At 48.9% G+C, this 22,107-nt stretch overlaps 1 protein-coding gene across 2 annotated transcripts in view; it reads left to right on the top strand.

Annotated features, from left to right (window-relative positions):
- Positions 1–22,107, top strand: part of HELLS (helicase, lymphoid specific) — a 330,133-nt gene that overhangs the window by 275,259 nt on the left and 32,767 nt on the right. For both annotated transcript variants that reach the window (XM_029609169.1, XM_029609168.1), the window contains exon 18: positions 5,707–5,823. In XM_029609169.1, coding sequence (XP_029465029.1) covers positions 5,707–5,823 — 117 coding nt within the window. The remainder of the gene's footprint in view (positions 1–5,706; positions 5,824–22,107) is intronic.

The following is a 22,107-nucleotide window of genomic DNA, read 5'->3' as shown; positions in this document are numbered from 1 at the left end:
AAACCTATACCCAGTCTTTTAGGGAACGAAGATTCGGCAGACCTGGGGCGGTTCAACCTTCCTTAGGAGAAAATTCCTCCCAATGAAGGAGCGCTGGTCCACTTCTCGACCCCGGAAGTAGGGGGCAGGCTGGCCCTGTTCTTCGAGGAGTGGACCAAGGTGACCACGGATCAGTGGATCCTGTCCGTGATAAAACAAGGCTACGCTTTAGATTTTGCACGGCGGCCCCAAGATGGTTTCTCATCTCTCCCTGCGGGTATGCCACAAAAAGAGCAGCGGTTCGGGAGACAATACAGCGGCTGCTACACTTAAGGGCCCGTTTCTCTGGAGGAGCAAGGACGGGGTCGTTACTCAATATATTTCATGGTACCAAAGAAGGAAGGATCGTTATGCCGCATCCTAGACCTCAAGGAGGTGAACACGTGTCTAAAGATCCCACGATTTCGCATGGAGACTCTCCAGTCGGTCATTACCTCTGAGGCAGGGAGAATTCCTAGCTTTGTTGGATCCAAATGAAGCTTGCTTCTACTTAGGGATCCGTCAGGACCACCAAAGGTTTCTGTGGTTCTGCATCCTGGAACAGCATTTTCATTTTCAAGCTCTACCCTTCAGTCTGGCGACTGCACCCCGGACTTTCACCAAAGTGGTGTTGGTGGCAGCTCATGTCCGGAGGGAAGGTCTTCTGGTACATCCCTACTTGGACGACTGGCTGATTCGCGCAAAGTCGGAAGCCTTAGCCAAAGATGCGATTCACAGAGTACTGCAGTCTCTACATTCGCTGGGCTGGGTGGTCAATCTCTCCAAGAGCCAGCTCGTACCCTCTCAGTCCTTGGAGTATTTGGGAGCGCTCTTCGATACTTAGCGGGGCTGAGTTTTTCTCACCACGTACCACATCAAGTTTCAAGCTCAGGTGCGGAGCCTGTTACTCCAAACTTCTCCCAGGGTTCGAGAATATCTACAGGTTCTTGGGTCCATGGCATCGACTTTAGAGATGGTGCCATGGGCGTTTGCTCATATGCGGCCCTTGCAGTACGCATTACAGACCCGTTGGAACCCAGTATCCGAACTGTTTTTTCTTCCATTGCCACTTACGCAAGTGGCGAGAAACAGCCTAGCGTGGTGGCTGGAGATGGACAGTCTATCCAGGGGAGTCCCCCTGGAGATTCCCAAATGGACAGTGGTCACCACGGACGCCAGTCTCTCCGGCTGGGGAGCGGTGTGCCAGAGGAAGTCCGTGCAGGGCTTATGGTCTCCCGAGGAGTCTCTGTGGTCGATCAATCGGTTGGTGACTCGGGCAGTACGGTTAGCATTACAAGCCTTCAGTCCTCTCCTACAGGGGAGGGCAGTCTGGGTATTGTCAGACAATGCAACCACGGTAGCTTACATCAACTGCCAAGGCAGAACCAGGAGTTATCTTGTGACGGAGGAACCGGCTCAGTTGTTCAGCTGGGCAGAACGTCACTTGATCAGCATTGCGGCGTCTCATATTGCCAGCGTGGACAACATCCAAGCGGATTTTCTCAGTCGACACCATCGCGATCCCGGAGAATGGGAATTGTCGGAGGACGCCTTTCAGCGCATATGCCTAGCGTGGGGCACGCCCAGCATGGATCTCATGGCGACTTTTCGGAATGCCAAAGCTCCAAGGTTCTACTCGCGCCACCGGGAGCGAGTAGAACCTTGGCCTGTCGACGTTCTTCTGTATGTATTTCCACCCTGGCCGTTAATCGGCAGAGTGCTCCGCCGGATAGAGCGTCACTCAGCGGCAGTGATTCTGGTAACACCGGAATGGTCGAGTCGTCCTTGGTTCGCAGACCTCCTCAATCTCGCGATGGCAGGTCCGATCCAGTTTCCAGGAGTTCCGAATTTACTTCACCAAGGACCCATTTGTTTGGAAGAAGCCGATCACTTCTGTCTAGCGGCATGGCTTTTGAGCAGCACCACCCAAGTGCCAAGGGTTATTCTCCTGCCGTAGTGACTACTCTTCTCCGTTCACACAAAACTTCCACTAATCTTGCATACGTTCGGGTTTGGAAGGTTTTTGAAGCCTGGTGTCTTGATTGAGACGTTTCACCAACCCGGGCTTCAGTATCCGATGTTTTGTGTTTTCTGCAAAAGGGGCTGTCCATGGGCTTATCGTGTAGTTCCTTACGTGTATAGGTAGCAGCCCTTGGTTGTTTGCATGGGACGGTGCAGGGCGGAACTTTGGCGGCGCATCCTGACGTGGCACGATTCCTTCGGGCAGCTAAACATTTACGTCCTCCGCTTCACCAGCCTTGTCCTTCTTGGAGTCTGAATTTGGTGCTTACAGCTCTGTGTGAGGTGCCTTTTGAGCCTTTAAGGAGGACAACTCTGAAGGATCTTACGTCGAAGGTGATTTTTCTTGTCTCTATCACTTCAGCTTGACGAGTGTCAGAACTCCAGGCTCTTTCTTGCCAGGAACCCTTTTTGAGGATCTCCGATTCTGGCGTTTCCATCCGGACAGTTCCTTCCTTTCTGCCGAAGGTGGTATCTTCTTTTCATGTCAATCAATCAGTGGAGCTTCCAGCCTTTGGGGATCTGAACCGTTCGGATCCTCTGTCCCATGATTTGCAGAAGCTGGATGTTCGTAGGGCACTACAATGCTACTTGGAAGTCACCAATGAGTTTCGCATGTCGGACCATCTCTTTGTGCTCTGGAAAGGTCCTCGACGGGGTCAAATGGCTTCAAAAGCTACCATTGCTCGTTGGATGAAAGAGGCTATCAGCTCCTCTTATTTGCTACGGGGCCGAGTTCTTCCAGTCTGCCTCCGGGCTCATTCTACCCGGTCGCAAGCAGCGTCCTGGGCGGAGTCTCATTTCGTTTCTCCACAGGAGATCTGTAGGGCGGCAACATGGAAGTCACTGCATACTTTCACGCGACATTACAGATTGGATGTGCAGGCTGCAGATTCGGGACGATTCGGAGAAGGTGTACTACAAGCGGACCTCTCTGGATCCCACCCCGGGTAAGAACAGCTATGGTACATCCCAGCAGACTGGACTGATCCGGGTACATACAGGGAAAGGAAAATTAGTTTCTTACCTGATAATTTTCATTCCTGTAATACCACGGATCAGTCCAGAGGCCCGCCCTATCAGAGTGGTTCAAGTGGGGGAGAGTCTGCTCGCTTTTCCAGTTTTTCTGCAGATCTTTGAATTTTCCTTGTCCCTTATTTTCTGTGTGGTTTTATAGGTTCCGCTCTTACTGGGGTTCCGTGACCTGGTGGTAAAAACTTTCCTTTTCTTGTTCAGGAGTTAGTGTATATAGTTACGGTATCTTATGGGAGTCATCTTGCTTTGTCATTACGAAATACTGGCGGACTGTAGGTGGCACTCTCCTATATAAGGTGGAGCTTTGTTTTTAAAATATGTCTCTATCTGCTAGAGGGGGGGGGGGGGGGCAAAACCCAGCAAACTGGACTGATCCGTGGTACTACAGGAACGAAAATTATCAGGTAAGAATCTAATTTTCCTTTATCTCATTTTCTAGTGAGCTTTCCAGAATTTGAGTCAGGTTTAAATTGCCAAATGGTAATTCATCTTATATCACAATCTCTTCTGCATGCTTTAGCATCTCCCCTCAGGTAGATAATGAAGCTTGGAGGTATTGAAAGTGGTATTGCCTCCAGTGGCATACATAAAATGACCAAGAGAGATTTCTTGAAGATCTTCACTGAAGATACACTTTGAGACTTGAGAAAACTGATGAACCTTAAATTAAACTTTCCAGATAGATTTTCCAGGCTCACTGTCCTATATATCTGCTTCTCTGGCTTTTTTGACAGGATTTAGCTTTGTAATCCAAACTATCAATTTTCCTAGCATGTTCAAAAAGCTTTTTCCGCTGAGCGCGGACCCAGATATTCAATTCTTCAAAAGTAGCATCCAAATTACCAAAACAGTTAAACACAGACTTCTCTAACTGGACAATGGCAGTCTATATTACTTCAAAGGTTATAACTGCTAGCTTCTTGGGAGCAACTGATCTAGTAAGCACCCAGCAGCCCGAGAAGAGCTCAAGCTCACCTTTCTCATTGAGGGGGTTTGCCGTTATTCCACTGATGTATCCTGCCACTCTGAAGAGGAGCCTAGTGTACTCACCAGCAGTAGAATCAACTCTGGGGGATCTACAAATATGCATTTGCTCCTCATCTCTGGCTCTATCAGGTATCTCTGCCACTTCAGCCTCCTCTCTGCTAACAGCGACCTGCATGACTTCTGAATCAGTTGATGTGTCCAGGCATTTGACAGTCGTCGGTGCTCCTGGCGCAGGCAGCTAATCCTTGGGTAAGTGTGATATCTAAGAGGCCACCTTGAAGCCATTGCTGCCCCCCCCCCCCCCCCCCGGGCAAGGTCATTGAACTGGCTTCCCAAATCACAGACTTGTCAATAGTGGTTCAGTAGGCAAGTAAGTGTTCAGCAGGGAAAACCTCACCTTGCCTTTTTGCTTTAACCCTCACCCTCACAGGAAACAATACAGCACATAAAAGTATAAAGCCACCAAAACACAGTGTTTGGGGACACCATGGGTATAAGGGTGCAGCCATCTTGAAATCTGGTCAATATATTTAATTTTGACATTTGATAATTAGCTTTTTACCATGAATGGTCTCAAAGCGGATTACTGTAAATTTAAAGATAGGGTATTTTTTTTTCATTCTTTTTATTCACCATTTCATAATTTTTCTTTTAACGTTTTCATGTTTTTTCTTCCGTTTCCTTTCTTTTCTTTCCTTTACTGTCTTTGCTCATGCTCCCACCCTCTCTCTCTCTTTCCAAGGGAGTGCCTTCTCTTGTCATCCTCTGCTCATCCAGTCTATATTTCTTGCTCACAATATTCTTATCTTTATTCTTCCTGTTTGATCCCTGCTGCAATCTTTCCACATCTTATTGCTTTATCTTCCTGTACAGAATGCCCAAGGAGAATTACAGGATAATACAGTAAAATACAACATAACCTCCACTTTTCATCCTTCCCTGTAACATTCCCTTTCATGCCTCCATCATTACTACCCCTAGCATTTACCTTCTTGCCTTTCTTTCTTGATCCTCTGCAACTTCAGCAGGACACACACAAAGGAGACTAGTGATTGTACTATGGGAAAATGAAGAAATTTAAGCAGTTATTCAGCAACTATAGTAGGCTGGATTAGGATTGTAGAGTGAGGCGAGCAGAGGCAGGCTGACAAGGGAAGGCAAAAAAGAGAGCAGTAACTGGCAGAGACGACAAGGTGTAGGGTATAGTCCAGTTTTGGGGAGGAAGGTGTGAAATGGGTGATAGTGTGGTGGGGCTGTTGAGAAAGTGAGCAGCGGCGAGTCCTAGTGAAAAAGATAAGTAGCAACAGGCATCAGCAAATAGGAGGCAGATTGCTGTAATTCTGCTTTGTGAGGAAAATTCCAAGGATGTAAATTTCAGTTCAGTTGTCGAGGAAAGCAAGAAAATTGTGGAAAACATCAAAAAATGTGAGAAAAGTGCAGAGTTTTACTTGTTATGTGTACTTTTCCAGTATCTTCATGCCTCATATATGAAGGCTTTCAGAGCAGAATTGCATGAACCTAATGCAGATTTTTATTTCTTTAAATGATATTTATGAATGCCTTTTTAAAGTTTCATGTACATACTTATTTTTATTCTGTTGACAGGTCTTCCAATACTTTTGATATCTTTTTCTGCTTGTGCTCTAGATACATGCATTTAACACAGATCCTGAAGTGTTTATTTTCCTGGTCAGCACACGAGCAGGAGGTCTTGGCATTAACCTGTCAGCAGCAGACACAGTCATCATTTATGACAGCGATTGGGTAAGCAAGGCCAAGCAGGCCAGACAGCTGTAAATATGTTTCAGGTAACCAGAAATAAATGGGATAGTCTTGATACCTTTGCAGAAAAATATTTTCTAATACATTTATACAGTGTCTGCAGTGGAAATGAAGGTTTGCTATTTTTCTAACAAGCAGCCTCAACAGAATCACACAGATGGAGTCACATTACTGTTTTGTGCTGTCTAAGTAGCTGTAGTCTAGTCCCTTCTTCAAGGGAAAGGATATTCTAAAACAGGGGCCCTCAAACTACAGCTTGTGGACCAGAACCAGCCCATCGAGCTTGATTTTCCAGCCTGCATCCTTTTTCATCTCACAAGAGAAGGTTTCTTCCTGATCCCCACCTCCCAACAACATGAAGTGCAGTGGTAGCAGCAGAATGTCCCTAGTCTCCACTAGCTGAAAAGTTCTGCTGGTGAAGAGGGGGGAAGATCAAGAAAAGGCAAGGAGTTTGGGGGGTGAGTGAATGGGGGAGGGGTGAATAAGAAAAAATGGACTAAGTAAATTGGAAGGTGAGGTGTGAGGGGGAGGAGGTGTGATGTCTGTTTCCATCTGTGGGGCAGCTTGGGGAGTCGTGGTGGGTTGAGCAGCCTTTTTGGCTAGATGCTGTGTGGTAGGCCGTGGCAGCATTCGCGTGCTTTTCTATGCACAAGTCTGCCGCGAAACAATGTCTGAGGTCAATTCATGCTTGCATGCCCAGCTGTGCATTTAGGTGGGCACTCAGGTGGGTGTCTACCTGGACCGTGTATTGGGCGCCTACATTTTTGGGCATCCATAGTATGCACTTATTGAACAGAACTTGTTTTTTGAGCACTTTGTCCAGGCCCACTTGGGCAGACGTGCAGTTGGGCACACAATTGTCAGACGCTTTTGAGAGCGTACTGATAGTGGGTGTTTGTCCATGGCACCAGTACCAAAGAAGCCTAAGTGCCTTACCCTTTGTTTAATTATTTATTTAATTATTTTTCTTTCATTTAATTATAAGTGCCTTACCCTTTGTGCCTCTTGTCATATTCAGGCATTTCAGCCTGGTGACCCCCTCTAACTTTCGACAACGCTACTTTGAAGGCTCAGGGACAGTTGTTCTCAACTTATTTTGCTGAGCCCGGCCCTTCCCAGCATGATGCGGGAAAGGGATCTGAGGGGGAACTGCCAGAGGTGTCGTCTGGTTTTGGGGCTTCCCTAATTGGTTTGCCAGCAGGGGAAGGCAACTCAGTGGGTGCAGGACTGATGCCTCCTGGTTTTGGTATGGATCCTTCTGCCTTTTCTTGGGTGGAATTTTTTCAAGGGCTGCAGTCCTTTCTTCAGGCATAGTCGGCGGCCCCAGCCAAACCCAAAAGTTCAGGATCACAGACTATGAATTTCTGCATGCCTGGTGCTGCGAGTAAGCATCTGAGTACGTCTAGACCTGCTGTGGGTCACCCTGATAGGGACCCAGATGGCAAGGATGATGGAGGTGATCCTTACTTCCCCAAGGATGGGGAAATTCCTCCAGGGTTGGAGCCATATAGAACAATGTTGCATTTCTTTCATAGAGATAAGTTACCAGCTCTGATCTCCTAGACATTAAAGATGCTGGGGGTGCCAGATGTTGATTCCATGTCTGAGCCAAAGAAAAATCCCATTTTAATTTCTTTGCATAGAGCATAATGTTTCTTTCCCATTATGGATGCTATTCGAGAATTGATTGATCTTAAATGGGGCACCACGGAAACTATTTTAAAGGTGGATGAGCATTGGAAGAACTGTATACCCTGGATCCTGCAGCGAGAGAGCAGTTACACTTTCTGAAAGTGGATGTGCTGGTGTGTGCCATCAGGCAGATGACCATACTTGTAGAAGGGGGGAGTGGTGTTGAAGGATGTGCAGGATAGGAGAATTGAGTCTATCCTTAAAAAGACCTTTGAGGTGATGGCAATGAATTTGCAGAGAGTCTTTTGCTGATCCCTGGTGGCTTGCACTTCCTTGATTCTCTCTCAAGAAGTCGATGAATCTGGTTTTAATTCCAGGGCAGTGATGGAACTGGCAGCCACCTTTTTAGCAGATGTGGGCTGCAACCTGGTCCGTATTTCAGCCAGAGGGGTAGCTTCGGTGATAGTGGACAGGCATCGGCTATGGCTGAGGAACTGGTCGGCCAATACAATTTCAAAGTCTAATCTTACGAAATTGCCCTTCAAAGGATCACTCTTGTTTGGGAATGAGTTGGAAAAAAATGGCCAATAACTGGTGGGAGTCCCATGTTCCTCAGTTACCAGAGAATAAAAAGGCGCTGTGCTTGTTCGGCGCAAGAGGTCGTGCTGGGGGTTTCAAACGTTTTCGGGCCTACAGAGGAGCGACTTTTCACAGATCTCACCTTTTGGATAGGTCTCAGTCCTTTCGTCCCAGGCATCCCAGACAAGGTGCAGGTTCGAGCGACTGTGCCTCCTAACCCCATCAATGAAGGTGTGCTCACTGTTAAGATGCCCCCCGTCGCGGACTTACCTAGGCCCTGATGCCTCCCTCGCTTCTCTGGATCATCGCCACTAATAGTGCAGCGCCTTAGCTCAAGCCGCATGCTGCACTGGCATGCCGCCGACACGCACTTTTATGTGCCAGCCCTGGAAGTCACCCGAGACGGACATCAGTAGCAGCGGCCCTTTAAATGTGTGCTCTTATCCCCATTCTTGTTCCCTCCATTTGTTCTGGTTCTGAATTTGCCTGCCCTCTGGATCTGCTGCCTGCCTCAACCATTATCTGTTTACTGGATCTGCCGCCTGCCTCGACCATTTGCCGGGTCTTTGGACCTAAATGTCAAGTTTCCAACTATCCTCTGGTGGAGGTTTATCCACCTTTGGTAGAGGGTCTCTACCACCCTACGGTCCATGAAATTTATAAATGACCCACCCCTGGGAACAGGAGAGAGAGGGTCGCCTCTTTTTTTTTTTTTTTTTTTTTTTTTAATCGGAGTTGGATCGAAATCATGTCAGACCAGTGGGTTCTGGAGGTAATAAGAGATGGCTTTGTTCTGCAGTTGCTCAGCGTTCCTCAGGACGTTTTCATGGTGTCTTCCGTAGCCCTCTGCAGAAGAGAGGCAGTGGAGAATATATTGTGAAGATTCCTCAGCCTGCAGGCCATGGTCCCAGTGCCCATGTCACAAGTAAATACAGGCCAATATGCCATTTATTTTGTTGTACCCAAGAAGGGAGTGTTCCTTTCGCTCCACCCTGAATGTCAAGGGAGTCAACAGTCATTTGCAAGTGATTTATTTCCCCATGGAAATTTTATGCTTGGTGATGGCAGTACAGTCAGGGGAGTTTCTTCCATCTTTGGATTTGTCAGAAGTGTATCTGCATATTCCCATCCAGCTGGAACATCACCAGTTTCTGTGTTTCTCTGGGGTGACATTATCAGTTTCGAGCGCCAGCCTTCGGCTTAGTCAACACGCCCAGAACCTTCTCCAAGGTCACGGTGGTAGAGGCAGTGTTGAGAGAGGATGACATTCTGGTCCACCCATACTTAAACGATTGGCTGATTTGGGCCAAGAGTATAGAAGAGAGCCTTCAGGTCTTGCGCAAGATGATCTCTTTGCTAAAGGAACTAGGTTGGGTGGTGAACTTCCCCAAGAGCAATCTGCAGCCGTCTCAGACACCGGAGTATCTTTGTGTTTGTTTTGACACAAAGTATGGCAGGGTATTCCTACCGGAGAGCCGCATTCAGAAAATTGATGATGCAGGTGTGGCTATTGATAGAAACAATACACCTGATAGTATGGTCTTACCTACAGGTGCACAGGTTGATGGCAGCCACCCTAGAGAGAGTTCCGTGGGCAAAGATGCATATGCTTCCTCTCTATCACACACTGCTTGCACATTGGAGTCCGCAATGTCAGAACTACTCGATATGGTTTCACTTATCAGTGGAGATCAGTATCCAACTGCAGTGATGGTTGCAAGCGGATCATCTAAGGAAGGGAGTGGCTAGTACTCATTACGGATACAAACCTCCAGGGTTGGGGGACTCACTGTCAGACGTTGATAGTGCAGGGACACTGGAGCCCAGAAGAGTCTCTAGAGCTTCAATTGGGTGGAAGCTCACGCCATTTGATTGGCATGCTTGCAATTCATTGACCATTTTCAGGGTCAGGTGGTCCGAATAATGTCAGACAGTGTGACGACAGTGGCTTACATCAATTGTCAGGGAGGAACCAAGAGCCAGCAAGTGTCACAGGAAATAGGCCAATTCATGGAATAGGCAGAAGTACATCTTCAGGAGCTCTCAGCCTCATATTGCAGGACAAGACAATGTAAGAGCCAACTTTCTCAGCAGAAAGAGCCTGGATCCAGGAGAATGAGAATTGTCAAACAAAGTGTTCCAGTTCATAGTGGGCTGTTGAGCTTCCTGTTTCTAGACTTGCTGGCGACATCGCACAATGTGAAGGTTCCTCGCTTCTTCAGTCTCAGGAGAGATCTGAAGTCTTTGCCATCAATGCCCTCCTGCAGGAGTGGCCAGAAGGCAAGCTTCCATTTGCCTTTCCCATGTGGCCTATGTTGGGCAGAGTGATTCAGAAGATTGAGAGATACACAGGGATGGTGATTTTGGTGGCACCATATTGACCCAGGAGGCCGTGGTTTGCAGATCTGTGGAGGGTCCGTGTGGACTCTCCTCTTCGATTATCGGTCCACAGGGATCTGCTGCGGAAGGGGTTATTCTGCACCAAGATCCGACTTGATTTTGTCTTATGATATGGCCCTTGAGAGGGCTCAGTTGCTGAAGCATGGATACTCCGCATCTGTGATTTCCACCTTCAAACGTGAAAGTTCTCCACTTCCTTAGTCTATGTTCGGGTTTGGCAAGTGTTTGAGGCTTAGTGTGAGGAATGAGGGGTTCATCCTCATTCAGTTAAGATCCTGCTCATTTTGGATTTTTTGCAGGATGGGTTGATTAAGGGTTTGACCCTTAATTCCTTGAAGGTACAAGTGGTGGCTCTTGCCTGTTTCCAAGGTCAGGTGAGTGGTGAATCCTTGTTGGCCCATCCGGATGTGGCCTGGTTCTCAAAAGGAGTGAAGCATCTTCGTTCTCCCTTGCAGTTGCCAGCACCCTGTGGAGTCTTGTTCTGGATTTTGTGGTGGGTCCCACCTTTTGACCACTGCATAGCCTGTCCTTGAAGTTAATTACTTTGAAAACTGTTTCTGGTGGCAATTTGTTCTGCACATGGTTTTTCTGAACTGCAGGCCTGGTCTTGTTGAGAACCATTTCTGCAAGTGATTCCGGGGGTGGTAGTGTTGCAAACTGTTCTGTCCTTTTAACCGAAGATGTTTTCGGATTTTCACTTGAATCAATCAATTTCCCTGCTGTTACTGGACAGGAAAAGAGATGTGGATAAATATCACCTGTTACGGACCTTTGATGTCAAGTGGCATATGATTAGGTATTTGTAGGTTTCTAAACCTCTCAGGAAGACGGACTGTCTGTTTATACTCCATGGTGAGAGTAAACTGGGTTAGCTAGCGTTGCGGGCTACGATAGTCCGCTGGATTAAGGAGGTTATCACGGCCGCATATGTGGATGCTGAGCAGCTGTTGCCTAGTCAGAGCTTGTTCCACTAGAGCTCAGGCAGTGTCATAGGCAGAGATTAGATTGTCTAGTGGTCCTCCTTACACACCTTTTCCAGACATTACTGCCTGGATATGCAGGCTCTGGAGGACACAGCCTTTGTGCGTACAGTGGTGTTTGGACCGCGGGCAGCCTCCCTCTCTTTTTGGGAGTAACTTGGTACATTTCAATGGTGTGGATTAACTTGTCTGAATGTTAAGAAACCAGAAATTACTACTTAACCTGACTCTTTCTTTTTCTTTAATCCACTTTACCGCCCTTGGCTGCCGGATGGTGGTGCTATTATCCTTCTGAGTGGTGGAGTCTCCGGGGATTACTGGTAAGTGTCAGATCCACTCCCTAGTATAGTAATAGGTTTTTAAACAGTTTTCTAAGTTTCTTTTCTTGGTCGTTGCACTTCGGTGCCTTCTGACCCTCGACCCATTGCCAACATAGAATTCTATTTTGCATTCCTTTGATTTCTTTCTGACATATTTAGCAGGTTCCAGTGATGCCCCTGATTCAAAAGGACCATGGCTATAACAGGCAATCCCCATGATAGTTGTGTCTTTTGCTTATAAGCATCACACAGTGTCCATGGGTCATACAAGTGTGTGACCATGACCAAAAACAATGCCAATCCTGGCTGGAACTTATGGATAGACACTTCGGGCACCAGAGGTCTGAGACATAGACATCGAGGGACCTTGGAGCTGCATCGATGGAAGGAGGTTCTTCACTTTCAGGGGACTGTCTTTTCCTTCAATGCCATCAGCTGATAGGGATCCAGGAAACAGGCCATTGTCTGACTTTTCCTGCTCAAAGAAAGGTGTCTGGTTCCGCTTTTTCGACTCTGACATCAAGGAGGTCTAATGCCAAGCATCAAGGGAAGCTGAAAAAGTATCTGCATCTTTTTTCCAGCAATGCATGATGCCAGGAGTGGGGATGTCCTGACATATTTGTGAGAACCCCAGTAAGCGGTTCTGCAGTGAGGAGACCTCATCCTCTAGACATGTTGGGGTGAATCGCTGTATCAGGATCTGTTTCTAATGAAGCTCTCCTCAAGAAGCAGTCTAGCCTGTTTCACCAAGGCAAAGGAGGATTTTTCTCTCAAGTATTTCCAGATCCCAAAGAAAACAGGGGGACTCCATCCCATTCTAGGCCTAAGGACCTTGAAAAAATTTATCAAGAGACAAGTTCAAAATGGTTTTCCTGAGCACTTTAATCCCCTTTCTTTAAAAGGGAGACTGGCTATGCTTTCTCAGTTTCAAGAATGTTTATATTCACATAGAGATTTTCCATGGCCACAGTAAATATCGTCAGTTGTTTGTGGGAAAGTGTCACCTCCAGCATCGTGTTATGTTTCTTGGGCTAATATTTACCCCACATATCTTTACAAAATGCCTGGCTGTGATGGCAGGACATTTATGCACACTTGGGGGTGCACGTCTATCCTTATCTGTACAATTGGCTGGTCAAGATCCTGTCTCAGGCAGAAGCTGAGGATTTGTGCTGGAGTTTCAAGGATTTGTTGTCAACTACTCCAAATTACAGCCCTACATCTCCATTGGAGTTTATCGGCACTCTGCTAGAAATGACTCATGGAAAAGCCTTCCTTCAGCAGCAGAAGGCTGCCACTTTGATGGCCGTGGTAGAGGAGATTCAGATGGTCAGCAAACATCAGCATGGAATAAGCTGAGGCTGTTGAGTCTCATAGCATCAACAGTGCATATAACTCCCATGGCATGTCTTTTCAAGAGAAGAGCTCAATAGACCTTAAGGATTCAGTGGCTACAGGCCATTCAAAATCTTGGTATAGCATCCAGAATACTCAGCCACTCAGGAACTTTTTGTACTTGGAGTGTGACAATTCCAATTTGGTCAGAAGAATCCCCTTCTAAATTTCTCTGATCCAGGTATACATTATGATGGATGTATCCCTTCTGGGCTGTGGAGGTCTTATAGATGGGCTCTGCACTCAGGGCTTATGGTCTGCCCATTAAAAGTAGCACAAAAAAAATTCCTGGAGCTCCAGGTGATTCAGGACACTCTAAAGATCTTCAGAGATTGGCTATTCAACAAAGTTATCCTTGTCCAGGTGGTGATATATTGAATCAGCAAGCAAGAAGGTACAGATTTGTACCTTTTGTGTCAGGAGGCCATCCAGCTCTGGGGCTGGGCCATCTCAGGGGATGGTTCTCAGAGCCACTTACCTAGCCAGAGTGCAGCATGTACTAGCAGACACACTAAGTCACTCCTTGCAACCATACAAATGGTCCCTCAACCAAGGGCTAGCAAATCAGATCTTCCATCACTAGGGAACACATGTAGTGGATCTGTTCACATCCCCTTGGAACAGAAAGGTCCCACTCTTTTTTTTTTTTTTTGTCCCAGCCAGAAGGTGCACAGCAAACTAGCCTCAGTCACTTTTGCCCTACATTTGTGCAAGGGTGGTCTTACGCATATCATCAGATTCCCCTAGTAGCAAATCCTTTGAAACTCGGAGGACAGGGGGACCATGATTCTCATAGCCCCTTTTTGGCCGAGGCAAATCTGGTTCCCACTCCTACGGGAGTTGTCCACCAGGGAACCAATCAGTCTGGGTATTTTCCCAAATCTCATCAGTTGGGTCAAGGCAGGTTGCACCACCTCAAACTCAAGTCCATTCACCATATAGATGTTGAGAGGTTGTTGCTGCAACACTTTGATTTATCTGACAATGTGGCTTGAGTTTTTAGCTTCAAGAAGAATTCTACTAGAAAGTTCTATGGATTTAAGTGGAGGACGTTTGCTATGTGGTGTGAGGGAAAAGGTCCTAGATCCTTTTTCCTGCTCCACACAAAAACTGCTTGATTACAATCTACTGATCTCAAGACCAGCTTGGTAAAGGTCCTTCTCAGTGCGATTGGTGCCTACTACCACCATGTAGAAAGTAAATCCGGAGGCAGGAGAGAGGAAGAAAAGCTGCTCTGGGTGAGGAGGAATCCTGGCCCCATTTAAAATACTTTTGGATTTACTTGGACTTTAAAGATATCTTCGAGGGAGAGGTGAGCCCTCTGCCTTGTTCCGGGTCACGCGCTCCTAACGTCATCAAGGGGGAGGGGCCGGTAAGCTTAATACTGGACCTCCCTGCAGTGCTCAGACAACACCGGCGTGCTGCCAAATAAGCGCGCGTGGCTTTTTCAAAAACACCGGAGATTTCTTCCTCTTTTATGGAACAGAAGATTTAATAAGTTTGATATTTCTTATTTCCCTTCCTGCCTCATACAAAGAGAAAGGGCAGACTACGCCCAGAGACCCCGACTGCTCCTAGCCTAGCCCTATCTCAGCCATTGATAGAAGGGTTTCTCTCACCTCTAAACGTAATTACACCTGGAGAAGTTTCTGCAGTTGGTGTCAGTCAGGAGCAGACATTGACACCACAGGAACAGCACATCTCTCTTAGCCCCGATGCACCTATAACACTGGACCCACCCAACCCTGCCCTAAACTCTGATTCGAATGCAGTGGAGATCACGGAAGGCGTGGAAACACCGCATTACATCTGGGATGAAAAAAGAGGCGGGTGAACAAGTAGAAGGGAATGGAGTAGACCCGCTGGGGTTGGGGGGAAAGAGCAGCGGAGGGAATATCCTGACTCCGGATACCCAAACTTCAACACCTAATGGTGGGGAAGGTAGGGTATCGATCTCAGAAGTGAGACAATTACGATGCCTGCAATCTGGTAAGACTACCTCTGGAGTACTGAGACCTGAGGTAGAACCAACACAAAAAATTACTTTAGAAAATATTTGGTTGGTCTTAATGGATTTGAAAACATCTATGAATCACATGGAAACAAAAATGTCTGATATACATCTTCAAGTTAAAACAGATGCTGCGGTGAAAAAGCATTCAGAAAAACTAGAAACCCTGGAAAAACAACTTAATCAGATGCAAGAAATTAAAACAGGAATAATAAAAGGAGAATTGGCTAACACCAGAAGGATTGAAGTAATTGAGAACAATTTGAAATACAACAATATTAGAATTCTGAGTTTTCCCAATGTAAAGTTTATATCACCTTTGGAGCAATTCAAAAGATTTCTAGGGGAAAATTTACAGCTCTCCCTGGAAAAAATACCATCTATTGAAAAAATCTTTTTTATTGTCACAAAAGACAAGGAAAAGTTGGAAGGGTTAAATCAATCCCAACAATTGAGTAATATTACAGAATTTCTAGAGAAATCAGTGGAAGAACAGGTAGAATCAAGGGGAACTTTGTGTGTTAGATTCTCGAAAATGGAGGATAGAGATCTTATTTTACGACTATTTCTCCGTAACCGAGAAAAACCTTAACTTACACAAAAAATGTGGATGTATCCGGACATAAACAGGCCTACTCAAATAAGAAGAAGAAATTTCCTACAGATGAGCCCCGATGTTAAAAAAAAAAAAAAAAACAAACAAAAACTGGGGGCTCAGATGGTTGTATATTTTCCTTGCAAATGTGTTCTAAAATATATGAATGAGAGGTTTGTGTTTATGGAACCCTCAGATCTCAGAAAATTTCTTGAATCTCATACTCCTAGCTAGTAATTATTCCAGATGAGTTATAGGTAAACGTTTAGTTCACCAATACCTTGAAAATATCAATGCTAATTGCTCTAGAATAAATAATATTTAGGATCTCTTGATTCCTTATAAATGGTCATATAAGTTTAAAGTAATTTTTGGCTTGTTTATAAATAATTATTTACTTTTTCTTTAGCAGTAGTAGGAGCTAAAAATTGATTGTTATATTGCTTGTAACAGACATGTAGAATTGCTGTCTATATTTGTTAAAATAAGCATAAATAAAAAATTTAAAAAAAAAAAAAAGTAAATCCATCTTTGTACAGCCTCTAATGCTGGTCTGCTTCATTTGAAGTCTCCCATCAGTTTGTTAGTTCTATTACTCATTCTATCGTCGACACTTTAAAATCATTAGAGTTCCCTGTACGTACCAGGATCAGTCCAGACGGTGGGTTATTCTCCCCTTCCAGCAGATGGAGTCAGAAAAAAAAGCTCGAGGGGAGGTCCTATATGATCTCATCCCTCGCGCCTCAATCCTCAGTATCTTCTGACTCCAGCAGATGTGAGCAGGGGACTGGCTAGTCCCCAGCACAGGGTCTTAGGTTTTCAGGCTTTTCCTGTCTATTGAGGGATCAAGAAAAAAAAAATATATTAGTATTGACTAAGAGGAGGACAGGTTCAGCTACAGTGGTGGCTGGGTTTAGGGCGAGAGGGACTTGCTGACAGGCTGCTCTTTTCTTCCTTTAATTCTGTTTTCCCTCCCTTCTTTGTGATCAGGTTTGGTAAGTGTTTTGTTACATTTTTCCTTCAGGTTGTTTTCTCCCTCTTGCCGTTCCTACCGGCACTGGAGGGTTGCTTCACCTCTCAAAAGGCTCCAGTCAGTGGTGCTGATCTCGGCCCTCTCTCTCTCCCCCCCTCCCCCTCCCGTGCTCATCGTGCCGACGCTGACCCGCGGCCCTGCGAAGCTCCATTCCCCGGGGCCGCCGGCTGCTGGGATGTCTGTTCCCCGGCGGTCCCCTCGGGTCGGTGGGAGGTGATTTGCGCTCCTTGGACGGTGAATCGCGGGGGTTTTTCCTTCGCTGCCACACCGCTTGGTTCCTGCCTCCCCTGGAGCCCTCGTCATGCCGCGCGCGGCAGCCTGCTCGTCTTGCGGCCGGCAGGGGGAGTCGGCTCTTGAGCGAGGGACTCTGTTCAAGCTGCCTCCCCGCGAGGGAAGGCAGCGCTCCACCGGGGGACAGCATAGGAGACCGCGGAGATGACGGCGCGAAGCGGGAACGGCGGCCATTTTGTTTTCGGATGAAGACGCCGGCGTTTCAGATGAGGAGGCAGGGGGCCCAGTATCAACGCTGCCTCCCGTTTTGGCGCCCCTTGCTGAGCAGGAATGCAGGCTGCCGGCTGGAGAGTTCCCGAGGTGCCCTCCCCCGGGACTGCCCGCGTTCTCGCTGGAGTTTGTGGTACTTATGCACCGGGCCTTCCTCCAAAGCAGCAGCCAGCCTCTGGGGTCACCCTTGGGCCCTCCCCCCGCTAAACTACCGCGCCTAGATGCCTCCTTGGGGGAGTCTCCGGCACATGGGTTGGGGCAGCCCCTAAGGGCGGCACAGGTACCCTCCAGGGCTTCCGCAGGGCCGTCACGAGACCTGCCCGTAATCCCGGAGGGGGACCCGCTTCAGGATTCAGCCGGGGAGGACCCCACCTTGTCTGCCCAGGTGGAGGGCTATGATCCAAGGGTCCTCCGCATTTTCCAGGCGGAGGAGTTGGATGGCCTTATTCCGCATATTCTCCAGGAGATGGACATTGATGCCCCCCCGGAGCCGACTGCCCCAGACCCCAAGGTAAGGAAGGGGGACCCCCTCCTGGCGGGTCTCCGGCCCCTGGCCAAGGCTTTCCTGACGCATCCCAGCTTCTTGCAGTTAATTTCCAGGGAGTGGGACACGCCGGAGGCCTCTCTCAAGGTCAAGCAGGGCTATGGAGAAACTCTATCCTCTCCCAGAGGAGTTCCTTGAGCTCCTCAAGGTCCCGGCGGTGGATTCGGCGGTCTCTGCAGTCACGAAGAGTACTACCATCCCGGTTACGGGCGGCGCGGCCTTGAAGGACTTTCAGGATAGGAAGCTGGAGGTCTATCTTAAACGAGTCTTCGAGGTCTCAGCGCTCGGAGTTCGAGCGGCCATCTGTAGTTCTCTGGCGCAGAGAGCAGGTCTCCGTTGGGTACAACTACTCACATCCCCTACCGAGGCTCAGCTGGCGGACAGGTTGGAGTCTGTGATGGCTTATGGCGCGGATGCTCTATATGACCTCCTCCGGGTTCTATCTCGTTCAATGGTGGCGGCGGTGGCGGCCCGTCGTCTTCTGTGGCTCTGCAACTGGTCGGCGGACTCCTCGTCCAAGACACGTCTGGAATCGTTGCCCTTCAAGGGAAAGTTCCTCTTCGGGGAGGATCTGGGCCAAATCATTAAGTCTCTCAACGAGAATGCGGTTTATAAACTCCCGGAGGACAGGCCCCGCTCCACTAGATCGTTCAGGTTTTCTAGGAACCGGTCCCGGAACCAGCGTCAGTCTCGGACTACCAGACAGCAGCATGTGCCCAGAATCCATCATCTCGCTCTCAGATCTGGAACTGGCCCTTCCGTGGGCGTAGGCCCGGCAAGGAGGCTCCAGGGTCTCGCACTTCCTCGAAGTCAGCGCAATGATGCCAGGTTGACCCACGAGCCGACCCCGCGGGTGGGGGGCCGGCTTGCTCTTTTTTTACGAAGAGTGGGATCTGCATCACATCGGATCAGTGGGTCTTGGACATTCTGAAGAACGGTTACGCATTGGATTTTGTCCACGCTCCCAGGGACAGGTTCCTCTTCTCCCCATGCTGGTCTCTTCACAAGCAAAGAGCCGTCCGGCAGACCCTCGATCGCCTGCTGGCCTTAGGGGCGATAAGGCCGGTGTCCGCCTCCGAGCTGGGTCGAGGTCATTACTCCATCTATTTCGTGGTGCCCAAGAAAGAGGGCACTTTCCGGCCCATCCTGGACCTCAAGTCAGTCAACATGGCTCTTCGGGTTCCACGCTTTCGCATGGAAACTTTCCACTCTGTGTTGGCTGCGGTTCATCAGGGGGAGTTCCTCACCTCACTGGATCTGACGGAGGTGTACCTTCATATCCCGATTTATCCGGATTACCAACGATATCTCCGCTTCAAGATACTGGGATAGCATTTCCAGTTCAGGGCGCTACCCTTCGGCCTAGCCACGGCTCCGCGCGTTTTTACGAAGGTGATGGTTGTAGTAGCGGCGGCTGTCCGTCGGGAAGGGATCCTGGTTCACCCGTACCTGGACGCCTGGCTCATTCGGGCGAAGTCTTGAACCCAGGGGTTTCAAGCCGTGGATCGGCTGGTGTTTCTCCTACGGTCGCTAGGCTGGATCATCAACTACGACAAGAGCAACCTCACGCCCTCCCAGTCGTTGGATTTTTCTGGGCGCTCACTTTGATACAAGGGAGGGCAAGGTGTTCTTGCGTCCGGAGTGGGCGCAAGCGTTGCGCAAGCAGATTCAGCGGTTCACGGCCCTCCCGGAACCCACAGCCGGGGATTACCTACAGGTCCTGGGGACCATGGCCTCCACGATCGACCTGGTGCCGTGGGCCTTCGCACACTTTCGTCCCCTTCAAAAGGCATTGCTGTCTCGGTGGAAGCCGGTGTCACGGGATTACCAGGCGGTCTTCCCGGTGGCGGCTCGTCTCAGCCTCCGCTGGTGGTTGGATCCCAGACGCCTGGCCCGGGGAGTGTCCTTGGAGACGCCGGACTGGGTGGTGGTCACCATGGACGCCAGCCTTACCGGTTGGGGGGCGGTCTGTTGGTCGAGCTCCATCCAAGGCAGGTGGACGAAGGAACAGATGCAGTGGCCCATCAATAGCCTGGAGACCAGGGCGGTTCGCCTCGCCCTGCAGGGATTCCTCCCGCTGGTTCGCCAGCGGACAGTCAGGATCCTGTCGGACAACGCAACCACGGTGTCGTACATCAATCGTCAGGGAGGCACGAGGAGCCGACTTGTCGCGTGGGAAGCGGAAAAGCTGATGCATTGGGCGGAGCTCCACCTGCTCCACTTATCAGCCTCTCACATCGCAGGCGTGGACAATGTTCAGGGGGATTTTCTCAGCCGTCAGCGTCTGGATCCCGGGGAGTGGGACACGATGAGGCTGATAGAACATCAATGGGGGAAGCCTCACATGGACCTCATGGCCACAGCCGGAAACGCAAAAGCACCTCGCTTCTTCAGTCGCAGAAGGGAGCACGGCGCAGAAGGGGTCGATGCCCTGGTTCTTCCATGACCCAGGCAGGTCCTCTTGTATGTCTTCCCACCGTGGCTTTTGGTGAGGAAAGTGCTTCGACGGATAGAGACTCACCCAGGGCCGGTAATCCTGGTAGCACCGGAGTGGCCTCGGCGCCTGTGGTTCGCGGATCTTCTCAACCTAGCTCACGAGGGGCTGATCCCGTCTCTGTCACCTCCTGCGACTTCTCCTACAAGGCCCCATATTTTTCGAGGAGGCAGATCGCTTCTGTCTTGCGGCCTGGCTTTTGAGAGGCGCAAGTTGAGGCGTCGGGGGTATCCAGAGGCGGTGATTTCCACTCTGCTTGGGGCTTGGAAGACGTCCACCTCCGTTACGTACGTGAGGGTGTGGAAGGTTTTTGAGGATTGGTGCGTTTCGCATTCCATTTTTCCGGCTCGCACCTCGGTGGTTCAGATCCTTGCTTTCCTGCAGGCTGGCCTGGAGATGGGGCTCGCGTATAACTCTATTAGGGTCCAGGTGGCGGCTTTGGGAGCTTTTCTCCACAACGGAAAGGATTCACTGCTCTCATCGCATCCGGATATTCTGCGCTTCCTCAAGGGGGTGCGGCAGCTGAAGCCGCCGTCTAGACCGCCCTGTCTCAACTTGATGCTCCGGGTCCTCTGTGGCCCACCCTTCGAGCCCTTGCGGACGACCACCATCAAGGATCTCACCTTTAAGACTATTTTTCTGGTGGCAATTAGTTCAGCGCGCCGCATCTCAGAGCTCCAGCCTCTGTCCTGTCGAGAGCCATATCTCTGTTTCACTGAGGGCGGGGTTTCCTTACGCACGGTACCCTCCTTTCTACCGAAGGTAGTCTCGGCTTTTCATCTCAATCAGTTGGTGGAACTACCTTCCTTCTCGTCTGAGGACTCCAGGCCGCTTCGAACCTTGGATGTCAAGAGATGTCTGATACAATATTTGGCATTCACCAATGACTTCCGTCTCTCGGATCATTTGTTTGTCCTCTGGTCGGGACCTAGGAAGGGTCGTATGGCTTCCAAGACCACCATCGCCCGCTGGCTGAAGGGTGCGATTGCCTCTGCGTACCTCGGGGCTGGTAGTCAGCCGCCGCTGGGAGTTAAGGCCCACTCTCTTCGTGCTCAAGCCGCTTCTTGGGCAGAAAGTACGTCGGTATCCTCACAGGAGATCTGCAGGGCGGCCACCTGGAAGTCACTGCATACTTTTTCTAGACACTATCGCTTGGATGTCCGGGCTCCCGTTTTCGGGTCCTTCGGAGATAGTGTCATTCGAGCAGGGCTTTCCTCAGCCCACCCGTTGTAGGGAAGCTTTGGTACATCCCACCGTCTGGACTGATCCTGGTATGTACAGGGAAAAGAAAATTATTCCTTCCCTGCTAATTTTCGTTCCTGTAGTACCAAGGATCAGTCCAGACACCCTCCCTGGTAATTGGGGGTTATTGTTGGGGAACGCCTCTGCTCGTCAATCCTACTCTTTCTGCTTCTCTCCGACACTCCCTGGGGCTCCAGGGCTTGTTGGTTTTACAGTTCGGTTTGCAAGTTCCGTTTGGGTTGGTTAACTCAGTTCAAATTTTTGATAGCAGTTTATTGAGAATGTGCACTTCTTGATCCCTCAGTCTCTTCTCTTCTTGGCTTTGTAAGTCTAGTTACTGAGGATTGAGGCACGAGGGATAAGGTCATATAGGACCTCCCCTCTAGCTTTTTGTTCTGACTCCATCTGCTGGACGGGGAGCATAACCCACCGTCTGGACTGATCCTTGGTACTACAGGAACGAAAATTAGAAGGTAAGGAATAATTTTCTTATGTATCAGTCTGTTATTCAGCAGTGGCTTTTTCAGAATAGACTATGAA

This window comes from Rhinatrema bivittatum, chromosome 7 (assembly GCF_901001135.1).
Source record: "Rhinatrema bivittatum chromosome 7, aRhiBiv1.1, whole genome shotgun sequence".
Classification (NCBI taxonomy): Eukaryota; Metazoa; Chordata; class Amphibia; order Gymnophiona; family Rhinatrematidae; genus Rhinatrema; species Rhinatrema bivittatum.
Note: the sequence above shows the minus strand (reverse complement) of the source record. Positions and strands in the feature narration are given on the sequence as shown.